General features: G+C 41.8%; 1 protein-coding gene across 1 annotated transcript; it reads right to left on the reverse strand.

Annotated features, from left to right (window-relative positions):
* Nucleotides 1–8,489: 8,489 nt before the first annotated feature.
* Nucleotides 8,490–11,648, reverse strand: LOC123085694 (tetratricopeptide repeat protein 27 homolog). The gene has a single exon (XM_044507379.1). It carries the CDS (start codon nt 11,552–11,554, stop codon nt 8,873–8,875), a length of 2,682 nt encoding a protein of 893 aa, XP_044363314.1. The 5' UTR covers nt 11,555–11,648; the 3' UTR covers nt 8,490–8,872.
* Nucleotides 11,649–16,263: the final 4,615 nt, after the last annotated feature.

Raw genomic sequence — 16,263 nt, forward strand, 5'->3', positions numbered from 1 at the left:
GGGTTCCCTTATTTTTTATTTTTTGTTAGTCGTGTACCATGGTGCAAGCAAATGAATATCTTTCTCAAATGTCAAATGCAATGCTAAACTTACCAGGGTAAGTATAAAAAGAAGATATAACCGGGATCATGATGATGGAAAAAGAAAGGAAGAGCAAGGGTAAATTAACTATGGGGTGGAAAGGTGATACAGAAAAAAGGCTTGTAATTCTTTTATCGTCTGAACAACATGTATTGGAAATGCTCAGAAAAAGATTTGTGGGTATTTTTTTCTTCATATAAAGGCCATATCTAGGCTAATTCCTTTCCAAGCTACACATATGTTTATTAGGAAAATATGTTTTCTTCACCATGTTCAGAATTGTTACGAAAATGTGATACCATACTGAACATATCTTATTTGTGTTAGAGGAATACAATTCCATTTGGTACCAAGAATATTTGATTAGGAAGGGAGGCAGAATAAAAGTTATTGGGTATGCAGGTTCTAGTGGTTCTAGTTGAGGTTTACTAATTTCACATAGCTATGGTTACTAATTTCACATAACTATGGTTAATTTAATAAAGTAATTTCTTAGAACCTTGTAGTTGTAAAGGGAAATGAATTAGAGTCTTATTGACTGATAAAACAAATGTGAGAAGACAATTCACATGTATTGACTTAAAAATTTCTCATATGCTTGTTGCGAGATCCACCTAGACAGAGTCACATTGGACCTACTAAATTATAATTGTAAGACTTGAGGGGACATCAATAAATGGACTAAGTGACCGATCTTTTTACTGTTGGGGGTTTCCCTACAGTTTTCTGGTGAAAAAGTGGACTGACTGGTCTGCTTTTAAACCAACTGAAAATATTGCTGGATACCCACTGTGAGTTCCTGGCACATTACTAGAAAATACGGAACAATTCTGTTTTTTCATATGAGAAGAGATATTATGAAGTAAGCATCACAGTCGAGCATGATTTTTCTTTACTTTGATCAAGTCCTAGGCTCCCAGGTAGTTAGTTACCGTCAGTCTATACTAAAGGGAAAAGAATAAGTCTCTTTGACCGATATAAACAAATGGGGATAGTACTATTCATGTTTGTTGGCTTCACAAAAATATCACATGCTTGTTACAAGAACTAACATGAACCATGGAAATTGTGAGATCCACACTCACAGTAGACCTGTCTCGAGGGGATATCTGTGCACGACTAAGTATTTTTGTTTATGAAAAGGAGGGCAGGCCCCCAGCCTCTCCGTCGATCGATGCAATCTGTACATGACCAGCTGACCGGTCAAATTTAACCGGAAGTGCCGCTGGATATCGACTGACGGTTCCTTTTACGTGGCTAGCTTTTTAAGATGAGAAGAGAAAATATGAAACAAGCTTCACATTTCAGCATTTTTTTTTGTTTGCTTTGTTGAAGTTCTGGCTAATCAAGGTAATATATGCTAATGGGAAAAATAGTTTCATTGAACAATAACAGAACAAATGTTTGAAGATGAGGATCGTTTGAGTGGGAGAAATTGCATTATGATGACAGATCTATTTACACGGCCAAAATAATATCATTATGATGCTGATCCACGTGTATGGTGCAAGTCAACTCTGCCTGCCAGACGTAGAGATCTAAGCCGAAAAATTGGACGATATTCAGTGCCTTGGAAATACATATAAAAAATCTCCAACTTGGAGAAACAGAAAACAAGATCTTAGTTGATGCGATGCATGGATATGCTGGCAATGGCATCAAAGAATCTTGAAAGGGTGTCACAAAACAGGACACTATATCATGGCATGCAATCCATCGCTTTCGGCCAGCCACGCGGCTTTGAAGCCACAACTGCTCACAAAGGGAAAATTCAATAATGCGTTGCCCTCCACAATCCAGACGGTAAGAAATTACCACTGCAGTCTTGTTTCAATTATTTCATGAGTCCTCTAGTCCATTGAATGTGAATATTGTTTCTCTTGACATGATGATTTTTTTTTGTATACCTCTGAAGATGACAATTATATATTTACATTCGTTCAGGGACAGAACTTTTTTTCTGATCAACAAGAGATGGAGGAGACAACAAATACAAGAATCTATACATAATGGACGCAGAAGCCGGGGAGAACGCTGGTGAAGCGGAACAGATAACAGATGGCGATTGGACTGGCACACACACACTGCCAATGATCTCGGAACAGAGACTGGATCGTGTGTTCTCATCAAACCATGACAGGCCTGCAGATGCGCCGGAGCGCGACCATGGCCTAGACCCCGGGTACTTCGTTGTTACTTGGTAAACACAATCGACCGCTCTGTGGTGAGGGTAATCCAGAGTGGGTATGATTTCTCCAGGCACGTGAACCATCCAGTCTTCAGTCCAGATGGGCAGAGCATCGCGGTGACATCGGACCTTGCTGCGGTGTCCACTAACCCAATGTCGCCTCCAATCTTCTTGCACTCGGTGAGGCCCTATTGTGACATCTTCACCGTTGATATCGACCCTGACGACATGGAGGAGAACCAGGATGTGGAGAAGTTTGCCCGTGTCACGCATAACAGATACGAGAACTCCACTCCTGCCTGGTCCGTGTTCTCGACTCATGACCCGCATGCACAGTGGAACCTCCTTGTCATGGAGGAAAGTTACACCCCGTCGTGCCCGTATGCAAATTGACGGAGGTGAAAGTTGGCACATGACAGGCCAGATAGCGTCCTGAAAAAGTTCTGTTTCTTGCTCGTTTGGGATTCATTGTTTGAGATGTATCTGGAATTTCTGTTTGGATTGCTGTTGAACATTTGCATTTTACACATTTCATCTTGATGTAATGAGACTTCAGAGTTTTATACGAGGATTCTGAATTGAGTACTCAGACAAGTTTCAGAGAAGTGTTCGTTTTCATCACACAAGTACAAGTGGCCGTAATGATTTATTTACATAGAAAGGGGTTCAGGTTTTCGCGGGGGTGATTTTCTGGGGTTTGTGGCTCTGGTAGGAGCCAGCAACCATGGATCCTCCCCTTCCTAGGACGTAAGATTATCTGGACGTCAAAGAAGCGGGAGGGATGCTTGGTTTTCAGTACACATTTTGTCTTGTTTTCCGTTCTGGTTAGTGTGGTAACAGCGATCTGAGGAAGTACCTGATCTGAGAAAGAAGTTGCCTGCTCTGGAAGCAGGATCCAGTTTGGCTGGGGTTCAAGGATTATTTTTGTTTGTTTGTTTGCATAAGGGGCTACCGATAATTTAATTGTCATTTTACAACATTTAATTTTCAAAAATTTAAGCAAAGGCCAACAAAACCAGTAGAGAAATACAAAATGTAGTAATCCCTCCGATCATATTACTTGTTGCGGCTTTAATGCAACTTTCGTACAAACTTGTACTAAAGCTGCGATAATTAATTTGGATTGGAGAAAGTACAATTTTACCGCTATCGGTCGACCTCAGTTAAGTTACAGAGCTAAGAATTGTATGCAGAAAGTATACACTAAGAATTCAATGAGTCCTTCCTGACCAGAACTACGACAGGTGATAGGTACACTAGCAGGTAGTATGGGGCGGCACCCCGCGCCTCACTGGCTCGTCTGGGAATTGTCGAGTACAGCATCGCGTGATTTTTTGTTGAACACAACAAATATTGAGTAAGTTTGGCAATACAAAGCACAAGAGAGAAAAGGGAGTGAAATATAGAAACTATTGATAAAAGCTAGATTTCAAGGAAACCCATGGGAATTTGGTTTACTTGACTATATGAAATCCAAACAACTATCAGTAAAAGCAATATTTTAGAGATAACATATGAGAATTCGTTGTACTCAATTGAAGCAAAAACTTGCAAGAGGAAATTTGATGTAAGCAACAACAATTGTAACACATGGTAACATAGTCACCAAAGTATTTAGAATACAAAATCGGAAGTCATGAATAGAAATAAAAACTAATTACAGATACATCTGGTGCGACATGTAGATTCCAATTTATGAAGACACAAGTCAAGTTTTATGTGCTCTAACATGTACAACATAAACTTATAGATGAACAGATCCTATGATAGAGATAAATTGGCCCAATTATTATGTGAAATACAAACTGAAATTTTTGAAATTTGGAGAGTAATATGAAACATGAAAGTTTAAGTTGTACAAAGGACAAATATCTAACGCAAAATGCTTGTTAATATCTATTGCTAATTATTACCATCACTGCCGGAGTATATGGCAGGGTAACAGGATACCATACTGGAAAGGAATTGAGGATGATTTTTTTTTTATGATTTTGAAGATCATTCAGAGAGCAATCTTTGGAATCAACAACAGGGCATGCCAGCCCACTTTTGATCATAGTCTGGAAATAATATCATGCCTATATTGTGCAAAACTGCTTATAGATGGATCTAGATCATATAACCTTCTCTAGTACCTATATCAACAATGACACCCTTCTCATCTGATATGCTTCGTTAGGTATTATCTATAGTCTTGTAACAAAATAAGCAGCTATATCTCAACAAATTGAATGAGTAGTCAAACCAAGTCAACTATTTTGGCCAGTTAAAAAAATAGCAAGCCAACAAAAGATATGTTGAATTTCTTTCAGGATTTTTTTCATATTCTGAGAGCAACAAAGAATGAATAGAGAAGACCTCAGAATGAACATGAAATTCAAATCCCAATTGTGAATCTGCCAGGGCTGGCTTGATCTGGCCATCTTTGCTTGAGTCAACTTGGAGTCCAGCCAGCCGCTTGCCATTGTGGATCATGGAGGTTCTGATGCTTCGGTCACCCAGTCGCAGGTGACAGTTGGGCAGGTTTCTATGCGTGACAAGGTCAACGAGATTCTCTTCGAGTTGGAGATTCACAGCTTGCTCGCACGTTTGGAGAGGGCTAGCCCTGGATCTGGCAAGATTGTGGAGGAGGCTCTCCAGAGCAAGAGCAAGAAGAGTAGCGCCACGGAAAAGGCGTCCGCAGCTTCTTGATGGTTGGTCACCAGTCTCTTGGGTTGTCCTTATGGCTTGGCTTGTCCCCGTGGATTTGGTGGTGCCTATGGTCTTCGTTGAGGGTTTCTTTGCGATGTAGCAGTGTGGGGAGTGGTGGTCGTTATGTGTTGGGTATGATTGTTGGGTCGATCATGTGCTTATGGGGTTGCATTCTCTGTGAGTAGTCCGCACGTGATTTGTTTGTATCGGTTTTTGCCCGGTTTTCCGTAAATTAACTGGACAATTCTCTTCTACTTAATTAATCGATGAGGCAAATCTTTTGCCTCCGTTTCAAAAAAAAACTATCAGCCAAATCAAGGCAACGTGAACTTCAGCACCCCTCTTGGCAAGAAATACTATGGAACATGGAAGGAAAGGCGATGATTTGCAATGTACAGACGCATGCAAACAGTTTTTTTAGCATTTCTATTTATAGTACAGGCTGGGAAGATGCATCTCCAATTCAATCACTCACAATCTCATGGCTTTTTTTTCCCACAAAAATAATCCACGAGATTTGAACTCAGAGAAGATATATAATTCAAAACATCAGAATTGTTTAGCACGTAACATCCAGCTCATCTTAATTGCAAAAATATATGTTAATGCCAATGAGTGCACTGGACACTTAGGGAGGAAAATATGTAAAGTAATAACCAGTATTAAAAATAATCATGCAACATCAGAGTCCAAGTATTTGATCCAAATTTACAGGCAACAACCTAAATGAAGACAATCCAACCGCAACGATAAATGATTTTTGTACACTCCCAGTACAGGCACAACTTGTGTTGCGATGAAAGGAGCTACTCAATGGCACACTTTGCTGCTAACTGGAAAAAATAATAATATTTATTGGTCAACCTTATAACATCCTTTCAATCATCAGCAGTTGAAGAGAAGCTCTATTGGAGTATCTATTAATACTTCACATTTGACAGTAGTATATTGTCTTCACAAAACTGTTATACCAATACACTGCAGAAGGACTAATGCATGGAGAAAGAAAGAAACCAAGCTAAACTGAAAAGATAAACACAGCGAAACCATTTATCATGTGGAGACCCAATCGCTTTGGGCATGCGGATCAGATTCTCTAGTAATCCTTATAATAGAAAAAAGACGAGCAAATTGGTGAGATACATCACACTGCATATGTATACTTACTCCTCAATTCATACTCCCTCCGTCCGGAAATACTTGTCATCAAAATGAATAAAAGGGGATGTATCTAGATGTATTTTAGTTCTAGATACAACCCTTTTTGTCCATTTTGATGACAAGTATTGTTGGACGGAGGGAGTATTATTTCTTAGGGCATGTACAATGGTTGATAAGATAGTCTTATCTTAAGTTTTGCATGTAAATTAGAGATGGCAAAAAAACATATCTACAATGGGTCATCTCTTAGCCTTATCTTCAATAATTAGTTGTTCCTAAGAACATGGTGAGACAAATTGTGTTAAAAGATCATCTCTTGTCTTCTCTTAAATAAGACAAGACAAGCCTTCTCTTATGATTTTTCTCTCCTCCACCTCATCAATTATCCTACATGGCCCTCTTAAGATAGAACCATTGTACATGCCCTTATGATTAATCCCTATACTTTTTCCTCATAAGCCTGCATTTGAAAATTCTCAATAGCTACTCTTGGCGAGTGGCCTTCCAAGATTTAAATTGCCTACATTCATGCCAAAAAAATTCCCAATGTTGAATCTGTCATATTATGAGAAGATCTTTTTTTAATACATTGGAGAAGACCAAAAAAACTAGTCAGCCTCTTAGTTTAAGATAAGGGGGCACAATTTTTTTTTATCAAAGATATGATGAACTTTTTCCCTCCCCTCAAAAAAGAAGAAGAAGATGAACTTGTCCCTAATTCAGGCGATCCTTTCTTTCTCTGTGGAACTGATTGTTCCACAAAATTATAAAGCCTGTACTGATGCACACACAACCTAAGGAGGTCTATAATGAAGTTGAAATAACATGCTCGGAAATTTGATCAATCACAACGTGAGATCTTTAATTAAAATGCTAGGTCTACTAAGACATAGGGAACTCCCTACAAAAATGCCAATCTTTGTTCAGGCACCATATGGTCATACAGGTTGGGTATCAAAGTGTTTCATCATCTGCAACCATGATGTATTGAAACATGGTGGTGCTCTCTTCAGTGTCCAGTCCAGCGTAGTCACTGCTGCATCCTTCCGGGTACATACCAGCAGTCTGCAGAAGCTACGGCACCGAGGCGATCAAGGCAGCAGAGGGAGAGAAGCACCAGGATCAGGAGTACCGTCATGAGGTGTACTCCCTCCGTTCCAAAATAGATGACCCATCTTTGTACTAAAGTTAGTACAAAGTTGAATCATCTATTTTGGAACGGAGGGAGTAGTTTTCGCGCTCTCCTCATCCGTCCTGGTCACCTCACGAATGTCGACGCCCACGACGTCAACCTTCCTCTCCGTCCTGCTGGCCTTCCCACCTTCCCGGATTGATCTGTCGGCTCCATCGGACCACTGCCGGGTGGCCACCTTGGCATGAATGCCGAGGCGCTCAGGACCCTGTGGTGTCAACGCCAGTGGCAGTGCCCTGGGAGTATATATCTACATTGCAGCGTTTCAAACAACGCATAGAAAATGTGATCTGAATATTCTGAAAAAAAGAGAGCAAAGCACAACATAGACGTAGCATAATTCCTATTTACCAGTATTAAGTTATGTTGTTAAAGTTAGATGCCATATGTAGCAATAATCTACAGTGTACTTTTGAAAGGGAAATACAGAGCACGTGGGATTAAAATATAAGGTTCAGTTTCACATGTATCCCAAGAACAAATCCCCAATATTTTACAGTGAGCATAAAAGGTAAACTGAACCAAGTAGTCCCCAATATTCTGCAGTAACTAATAAGTAATAACCCATGATTTGCAAACACAGTATTACTACTTCAGATGGGCACTAAACTCACCATAGCAATAGTATTTATGTTTTTAGGACAAAAAGAGAATGTTTGTCAGTTAACAATCAAATAACCAAACAGGCAAAAACACATAAATGATAGCTGAATAGTCTAAAAAGGCATGTGTTTGGAGTCATTACATATGACTGAATAACCAATTTGCGATGTTGCAATTGTGCCGGTCAAGGAAAATGGTGAGATGGAATGGAACATGACATTGACAAACTATACTGCAGCCAGCAACACATTTACAATTATATCCAAAAGTATTGCAACCCACAAACTTATTTCAGTAGCACTTAATCTAAGGAAAAAAGTATATAGTGCCTTATCAGCGGGCTTGACCATGCAGAAGCAGCTGACCACAATTTATCATATTATCCATGCATAAGTATGAGTAGATTGTCCATGCAAGAGTCAAAAATAACCAGTTATATTGATATTTGTAGTGGAAGTCAAATGATGACAGTAAAAATCCTTCTTAGAATAGCATATGTATCTCAGAAATAAATTGGTACTGCAGAACATCATCGTGTTCATGTGCCATCCTAAAATGAGGAGAATTGGGAGAAAGAACAAACTGGATGAGTACTCTTTTTTTGAGAGCACGACAACACTTTCATTCAAACAGAAGCAACAGTACAAATATTTCTCCCAAATACAGTCTGGGATTACACATGATAAACCTGATTAACAGAGTGTTCACAGCTACAAGCTGGATTGTGCGCTGAAACATTGAGCAAACGACCAACATGAATAACAGAACAAGAGTAAATAAAGGGTCTGGTGTCTTCGTGCCGAACTTGAGCATAGACCATCGGGTGATGCGACTTGACGATGCTTGTCATTTATAAAGGGTCTGCTTTTTCGGTAAAAAAAAACTTTTTCTGTAAAGGGTCTGTGATAAACCATATGACAAGATGACCTTGATTCACAACCAAGATATCAGTAACTCTATGCATCGCCAATCAGGCCCCTTAATTGGTCAAGGCAGTCATTAAGTGATTTATACTCCTCCGTACCTGAGAAGTCCGTTGCCTGTTTCAAGGAGCTTTTAAGATGCATCTCAGCTGACAATAATTCTCGTCTGCTTCCAGTCGTGGAGGAAATCTCGATATAGACCTTGCAAAGTTGCAGAGAAGCTTGAGCATACTGAGTGAACTTCTTCTGATCATGCCATAATCCAGAACCCTGGAGGGATCGAACTTGCTTCAACAAAGCTTCCGAGCATGCCATGAGGTTGCCCTTGCTTTTATGCCATCTTGCATATAATCCCCAAAACTCTGCATTGCTAGCCCCACTCCGTACAATCTGCTGAAGGATATCACCAATTATATCTAGTAATTGATTTGGTAGCCTGGTCTCTTTGTTTGCATCATCTGAAGCGTTGCTTATGGATTTAGCTTCTTGAGTAAGTTGTGTACCATGTTCTTCGACAGAGGCCATCACCTTATCCAATAAATCAACATTGAAGTGCTTGTTCTTGGACAGATTTAATACCATTTTGACAGCTTCAAGTGTCAGTCGCATGTTGCATGTGTCCAAAGCAACCTTACTGTAATTTTCCCAAACTTCCCAGCTGTTCCTCTTGAACTTTACAGCTACCTTGAATGCCTGGACTGCCGCCTGGCTCTTTCCTCTAATCATGTGCAGGCAGGCTATGTTGTTCCACGCTTCTCCGTTTTCAGGATCTATCTGCACAGCACGACTAAAAGCATCCACTGCCTTCTCAAGATCTTTATCCTTCCATGCAGCTGTACCATAGGCAAACCAGCCATCTGGATACAAAGAATTCAATGCCAATGCAGATCCCCAAAGAATTTTGGATGTATGGAAATCATTCTTGTTGTATGCACTGCGAGCCAGAGAGCGCAGAGCTCGAGCAGATTTGTTATTTGAGACTTCCAGGGCTTTCTTATAATGGTCGTCATTATTAGTAGCATCGCCAAGTGAACACCATAGCCTTGGGTCATTTGGTGTAACAGAGAGCCGGGTATTTATTAGACTAACAGCATCAGCGACTTTACCCGATAATCGATAGCAATAGATTAGATTATCCCACAATTCGAGTTCTTTGAAGACACTAAGAGCTTCACCAAGTAAACCACAACTTATCAAAAGTTCACCATACTCTTTCCTTAATGCAGGGATAGATGGCATATGAACTCCAAAAACCAGTTTGGCTCTTTGTGAAACTACAGGAAATTCTTTGGCAATATCTTCAACCAAATTCTCCATCATTAACAGTGCCCGCTGTTTTGTCCGACTGCGGGTGGACTCCCACCTAATACGCAGAACATCACACAAGTTCCTGACCACAAAGTATGACTTGTCTTGAGAATCAATTGACTCTATGTATGGTGCCATCTCCCACCCAGACATTTCATCACTCCGACTACTCCGACTCACATGTAAACATTGTGCAAGTACAGCGGCCTGCTGGATAGCAGATAGCGATATCTGTGTGTTTGCAGATGTCATACTCTCACTGCTCGAGTCATTCCCATTTTCATCCAGTCTTGGTGTTCTTAGTATATCACAAAATTCACCACTTTCATCTGGAACAGAGCTCGTCGCTTTTCTGGAAGCCACACCATCACTCTGAGGTCCTGCTAGCTCTGTTGATTGGCCATCGTCAGCTGCTGGTTTAGAAGTCTTCGCAACTAGAACCATTTGGGACTTGGCGTCCACCTGGTGTATTGTTCGAAAACCAAGAATCCCTGTGAGAGAGAGATGAATCCCACATGCCTCTTGAGCACTATCCAGATGCAGCCTTGAAGCATCAACTCGACCATATTTATACTCCACGATTCCAGCTTCCAGAAAAGCAGCCGAGACAAAAGAACGGCCTTCTCCATCACATAACAAAGAACCCCAGTAGCTAGAGACCTTTTCAAGTTCACCAAAGTGGGTCAGCATTTGTTTCTTGTACACTTGTACTGGATCAAACAAAGAGGACGATAGCTCATCTAAAATATTTTGCTGGGACAAGGATGTTCTGCACAACCACCATGACACACTGCAACAATCAGAGGAGTCCAGACCCTTTATGCTTGTGAAGAGTAGTTCTGCAAAGACAATGAAGGGCAAGAGGGCGAATTTCCCATGAACATGGGAACCAAAAGAAGCTAACTGATCCGAAGCCCAATCAACCCATTTGCTTCCAGGATCACTATGCCCCCCTTCATCCAAAGGTGAAGACTGGAAAGGGAAGGGTGAACACTTCCCCGACGGTCCCGTCACGTTCTGCTGCGTGAATGCGAGCAGCGCGGCCACCGCTGCGGAGAGAACAAGCGCGCACCTGCACTGGAACCCCTCGCCCGCGGCCCCTCCGCCATCCCCCCGGAGGAACGCCTCGGCAGCGGCAGTGAGGTCGGCGTAAACTTGCGCTGGGGAGCCATGGGCAACCTCGGCAAAGGCGGAGGAGTGGAAGATGTGGGGGACGGCGGAGGCGATAGCAGCCGCGTAGTCCCCGGCCTCGACGGCGGCGAGGGCGGAGGCCGCGACAGGACCGAGCGGGTGAGCTGGGGGAGGTGAGGGGGGAGCTGGTTGGGAGATCGGGGAGGGGAGGGTGCAGCGAAGGAGGCGGAGCTCGGTCGCACGGAGGAAGGCGGGTGTAGCGGTGGTGGCCGCCATGGCCGTGGCCGGTGGCGAGGTTTAGGGTTTTCGCCTATTCCTTTCTCTGGTCCCTGTGTATGCCCGGCTGCGCGAGCGCTCAGGCTATCACATGGCGTTCGAGGCCGCTGCCTTTTGAGCCCACATGGCGTTTCTTGCATTTGCCTGGGCTCGTGCTCTTTTCTTGGGCTGGGTGGTGGTCCTGTCTACGTTCGGGCCTCTGGCCAGTGGTTATTCGCCTATCCCTTTTATTTGGTGCATGTTACGATATTTGGCGCATGTTCGTTGTTGCTGCCTTTGGCCCCCCTGATTGCGGCTGCCTCTTCTGTACTGTTCTATTCCGGTGGAAGGAATTTTAAGAAATGAGCAATGGAGTTGTCCTACTCGAGAATGTAACCATCATGCACAGCATTGGATCCACTCTTACTCAAATTAGCTTGATAAAAAAATCAAGATACAAGGAATTTGATGAACTGTAAGGAACGCAGATTACAAACTGCTAGGCAAGAGGTATGTGTTTGATCTTGGCACCACAAGGATCAAGCTCACCTAATTTGACCAATAAACTGCGCTTCTCTAGCCGGGCATGGCATAGCGAGACAATCCATCTACTCTAGTTGGGTGAACAGAGGAGATAGGCTGTCTTTTTTTTTTTTGAACATCAGTACAGACACAAACGCTCATATACACGCGCATACACTCATCCCATAAACGCACACACGTACATCCTACCCTTATGAGCACCTCCGAAAGACTGAGCCGGTATATCATCTTGAGATTTATGAAGTCATCATAGGCGCCTCGTCGTCGACGGAAACGTCTCCTCCCACTAAATGCGCATCATCGAAAATCCTGAAATAAATCCAGGAATAAATGTGAACACCGGGATTTGAACCCTGGTGGGTTGGGGATACCATCGTCCCTCTAACCATTCAAGCACATGTTGGTTCGCAGGCTGTCTTCCTTGGAAGATAGGGTGAACAAACAGGCTGTTTTACCACTGAATGGGTTGTTGCATGGATTTGCACCACTCAAAGTGGCCGGAGCATTAGACCGGATACAAATTTGATGATAAAACATAATGGTAGAAGAAGATCAAAGTAATTTTGGACCGCAAAACGCAGCCTGTCAGCCGGCTTGGAGGGAATTTGAGAAAAGTTCATGAAATTCAAAAGACTTCACGAATTGAGGAAAAAAATCCATATATTAAAAAATCATGAATTCAAAATAGTTCATGAATTTGGATTTTTTATGACTATGAAATAAACATTAATTTGAAAAAAGTTCATGAATAAAAAGGTTCGCAAATTTGGAAAAATGTTCGCGCATTTGAAAAGTTGACGAATTAAAAAATCATTTGAAAAGAGGTCCATGATTTGAAAAATCTCATGGATTTAAAAAACTTAACAAATTTGAAAAAAGATTGCGTATTTGAAAAAGTTTACACCTTTGGAAAAAGTTCGTCCATTAGAAAAAAGGTTTGCCAATTTTAAAACTTTCATCAACTTAAAAATAATAAATTTTTAAAAAGTTCAACGATTTGTAGAAAAATCATGAATTTGACGAAAAAATTTCATGGATTTAAAGAATGATAAAATGAAAACAAAACACAAGAGAAGAAGAGAAAGAAAAAAATAAAAAATAAAAATGGAAAAACCCAAAAAGAAAAATAAAAACCAAATTGGGAAGCATCTGGAAGCTTCCAAAATCGGAATAGCACTGACGGCTTGTGCGCACTGCGTCGAGCAAAATGCTAATAAGAAGAGAAAAGAGTTAAATGGGCTGAGCACAGGACGGAGAGAGTATGTGCCAACTAACAAAAACAGTACAGTAAGAAGCATCACGTAGCTAATCTGCACCCGGGCTCAAATAAACCCCGGAATAAACAGCAAAATCACAAAAAATAGTTAAAAAAACTGTTTTTTAGTGCAAGATGTTCCTGTTAATGATGTCCGTGCAAAAATGTAACACCCCAGTGCCATGCTATAGTAACCTCACACTAATGATGTCATGTCATCATGTTTGACCAAGTCAAATTGCCCTTGATAAAGATCCAAGTCAAATCCAAAATTCAAATTTAAAGTTTCACAAACATGTCTGAAAAATAGTTCATGTTTTAGTGAAAACCACCACACTTGTTTACTCATTTGGGAGCTATCATCCAAAACAGTACCACTTTCAGCCTCATTTATTCCTTTTGAATTAAACAAAAATCAAATGAATTCCTTTAACTCTCAAACTTTTTGTAGCAGTGCCAAATACTATAGAGAATTTAAGCGCCCTAGTATCACTTTTTTCAAAGTCTTTTGGTAGCCCAAACTTCTCCCTAGTTGTCTCTGTTTTAAATAAAATGGGAAAACAGAAAAAAGCAGAAAGAGAAAGGACCTACCTGGCATCTGTTGGGTAACGTAGTAATTTCAAAAAAATTCCTACGCACATGCAAGATCATGGTGATGCATAGCAATGAGACGGGAGCGTGTCGTCTACTGTAACACCTACGATGCGGCTATATCTCTCACGTGTCGGAGCACGACTTAGAGGCATAACCGCATAGTAGACATGTCGCAAGAGGGGTAATCTTTACACATCCCATGTACTGAATAAGAGAGAGAATAAAGAGTTGGCTTACAATCGCCACTTCACACAATACATAAATATAGCATTACATCATCCAGAATACAATCAAGGTCCGACTACGGAACCAATATAAAGACAACCCCAAATGCATAAGATCCCCGATCGCCCCAACTGGGCTCCACTACTGATCGTCTGGAAAGGAAACATAGTAACGTCCTGAATCCTTGTCGAACTCCCACTTGAGTTCGGTCGCATCCCCTGCACTGGCATCATCGGCACCTGCATCTGGTTTTGGAAGTAATCTGTGACTCACAGGGACTCAGCAATCTCACACCCTCGTGATCAAGACTATTTAAGCTTATGGGTAGGAAAGGTAGTGAGGTGGAGCTGGAGCAAGCACTAGCATATATGGTGGCTAACTTACGCAAATGAGAGCGAGAAGAGAAGCAAAGCACGGTCGAGAAGCTATAAAGATCAAGAAGTGATCCTAAAACTACTTACTTTCAAGCAAAACACGAGACAGTGTTCTCTTCCCGGACTCCGCCGAAAAGAGACCATCACGGCTACACACGCTGTTGATTCATTTTAATTAATTTAAGTGTGAGGTTTTCTACAACCGGATATTAACAAATTCCCGTCAGCCCATAACCGCGGGCACGGCTTTCGAAAGTTCAAAACCCTGCATGAGTGTCCCAACTTAGCCCATCCCAAGATCTCACGGTCAACGAAGGATATTCCTTCTCCCAGGACGACCCGATCAGACTCAGAATCCCGGTTACAAGACATTTCGACAATGGTAAAACAAGACCAGCAAAGCCACCCGAATATGCCGACAAATCCCGATAGAAGCTGAACATATCTCGTTCTCAGGGCACACCGAATTGTCCAAACTTTCGGTGGGCCAACCCAGAGTTGCCCCTGGTGGCCACCGGCGGCTGACAAGTTGAACCAACACTCAGAGGAGCACTGGCCCGGGGGTTTAAAATAAAGATGACCCTTGAGTCCGCGGAACCCAAGGGAAAAAGGCTTAGGTGGCAAATGGTAAAACCAAGGTTGGGCCTTGCTGTAGGAGTTTTATTCAAGGCGAACTATCAAGGGGTTCCCATTATAACCCAACCGCGTAAGGAACACAAAATCAAGGAACATAACACCGGTATGACGGAAACTAGGGCGGCAAGAGTGGAACAAAACACCGGGCATAAGGCCGAGCCTTCCACCCTTTACCAAGTATATAGGTGCATTAAAGTAAACAAGATATAATAGTAATGATATCCCAACAATAATCATGTTCCAACAAGGAACAAACTTCATCTCCATCTGCAACTAGCAACGCTATAAGAGGGGCTGAGCAAAGCGGTAACATAGCCAAACAACGGTTTGCTAGGACAAGGTGGGTTAGAGGCTTGACATGGCAATATGGGAGGCGGGATATAGCAAGTGGTAGGTATCGTGGCATAGCAATAGAGCGAGTAACTAGCAAGCAAAGATAGAAGTGATTTCGAGGGTATGGTCATCTTGCCTGCAAAGTTCTCCGAGTTGACGTAAGCTTGATCCTCGTAAACGTACTCAACGGGTTCCTCGATCACGAACTCGTCTCTCGGCTCTACCCAAGGCAAGAACACAAGCAAAGGAAACCACAATCAACCACGATGCAATGCGCAAGCAACATGATGCAAAACATGGCATGATATGCGGGATGTGATATGCAATGCATATGCGTGCTCCGGAAGAAAAAGATTGGATCAGGCCTCAACTTGGCAAACCAAGTGTCCAGCTGGAAAGATGAGTCGATTTCGGTCGAAATCGATATAAAGATCACTGGAATCGGATGCACGGTTTGCAAATGGCAAGCAAAACAAGAATGGCACAACTCTACAATTAACAGCATGATGCCATCTAGAATGCAACAAGAAACTAAGATACTACACTCCAACATAGCAACAAAGCATATGGCAGTGATCTACTCAAGATGCTTGACAAAAGATGAACACTGAGCTATGGCTAAATCACACAAGAGCAGGTTCAAACAAGCATGGCAAAAGTGCAAAAGATATCAGCTTCACAGACTTAGTAAAAATACTAATATGCCAGGAATTAACATTAGGAAGCAATGTTTAGAGCAAGTTAACAACATGCTACAGGAACAGAACATA

This window comes from Triticum aestivum, chromosome 4A (genome assembly GCF_018294505.1).
Source record: "Triticum aestivum cultivar Chinese Spring chromosome 4A, IWGSC CS RefSeq v2.1, whole genome shotgun sequence".
Taxonomy (NCBI): domain Eukaryota; kingdom Viridiplantae; phylum Streptophyta; class Magnoliopsida; order Poales; family Poaceae; genus Triticum; species Triticum aestivum.

Coding starts and splice junctions, on each gene's coding strand:
- LOC123085694 (XM_044507379.1), bottom strand. CDS start 11,554: ATGGCGGCCACCACCGCTACACCCGCCTTCCTCCGTGCGACCGAGCTC.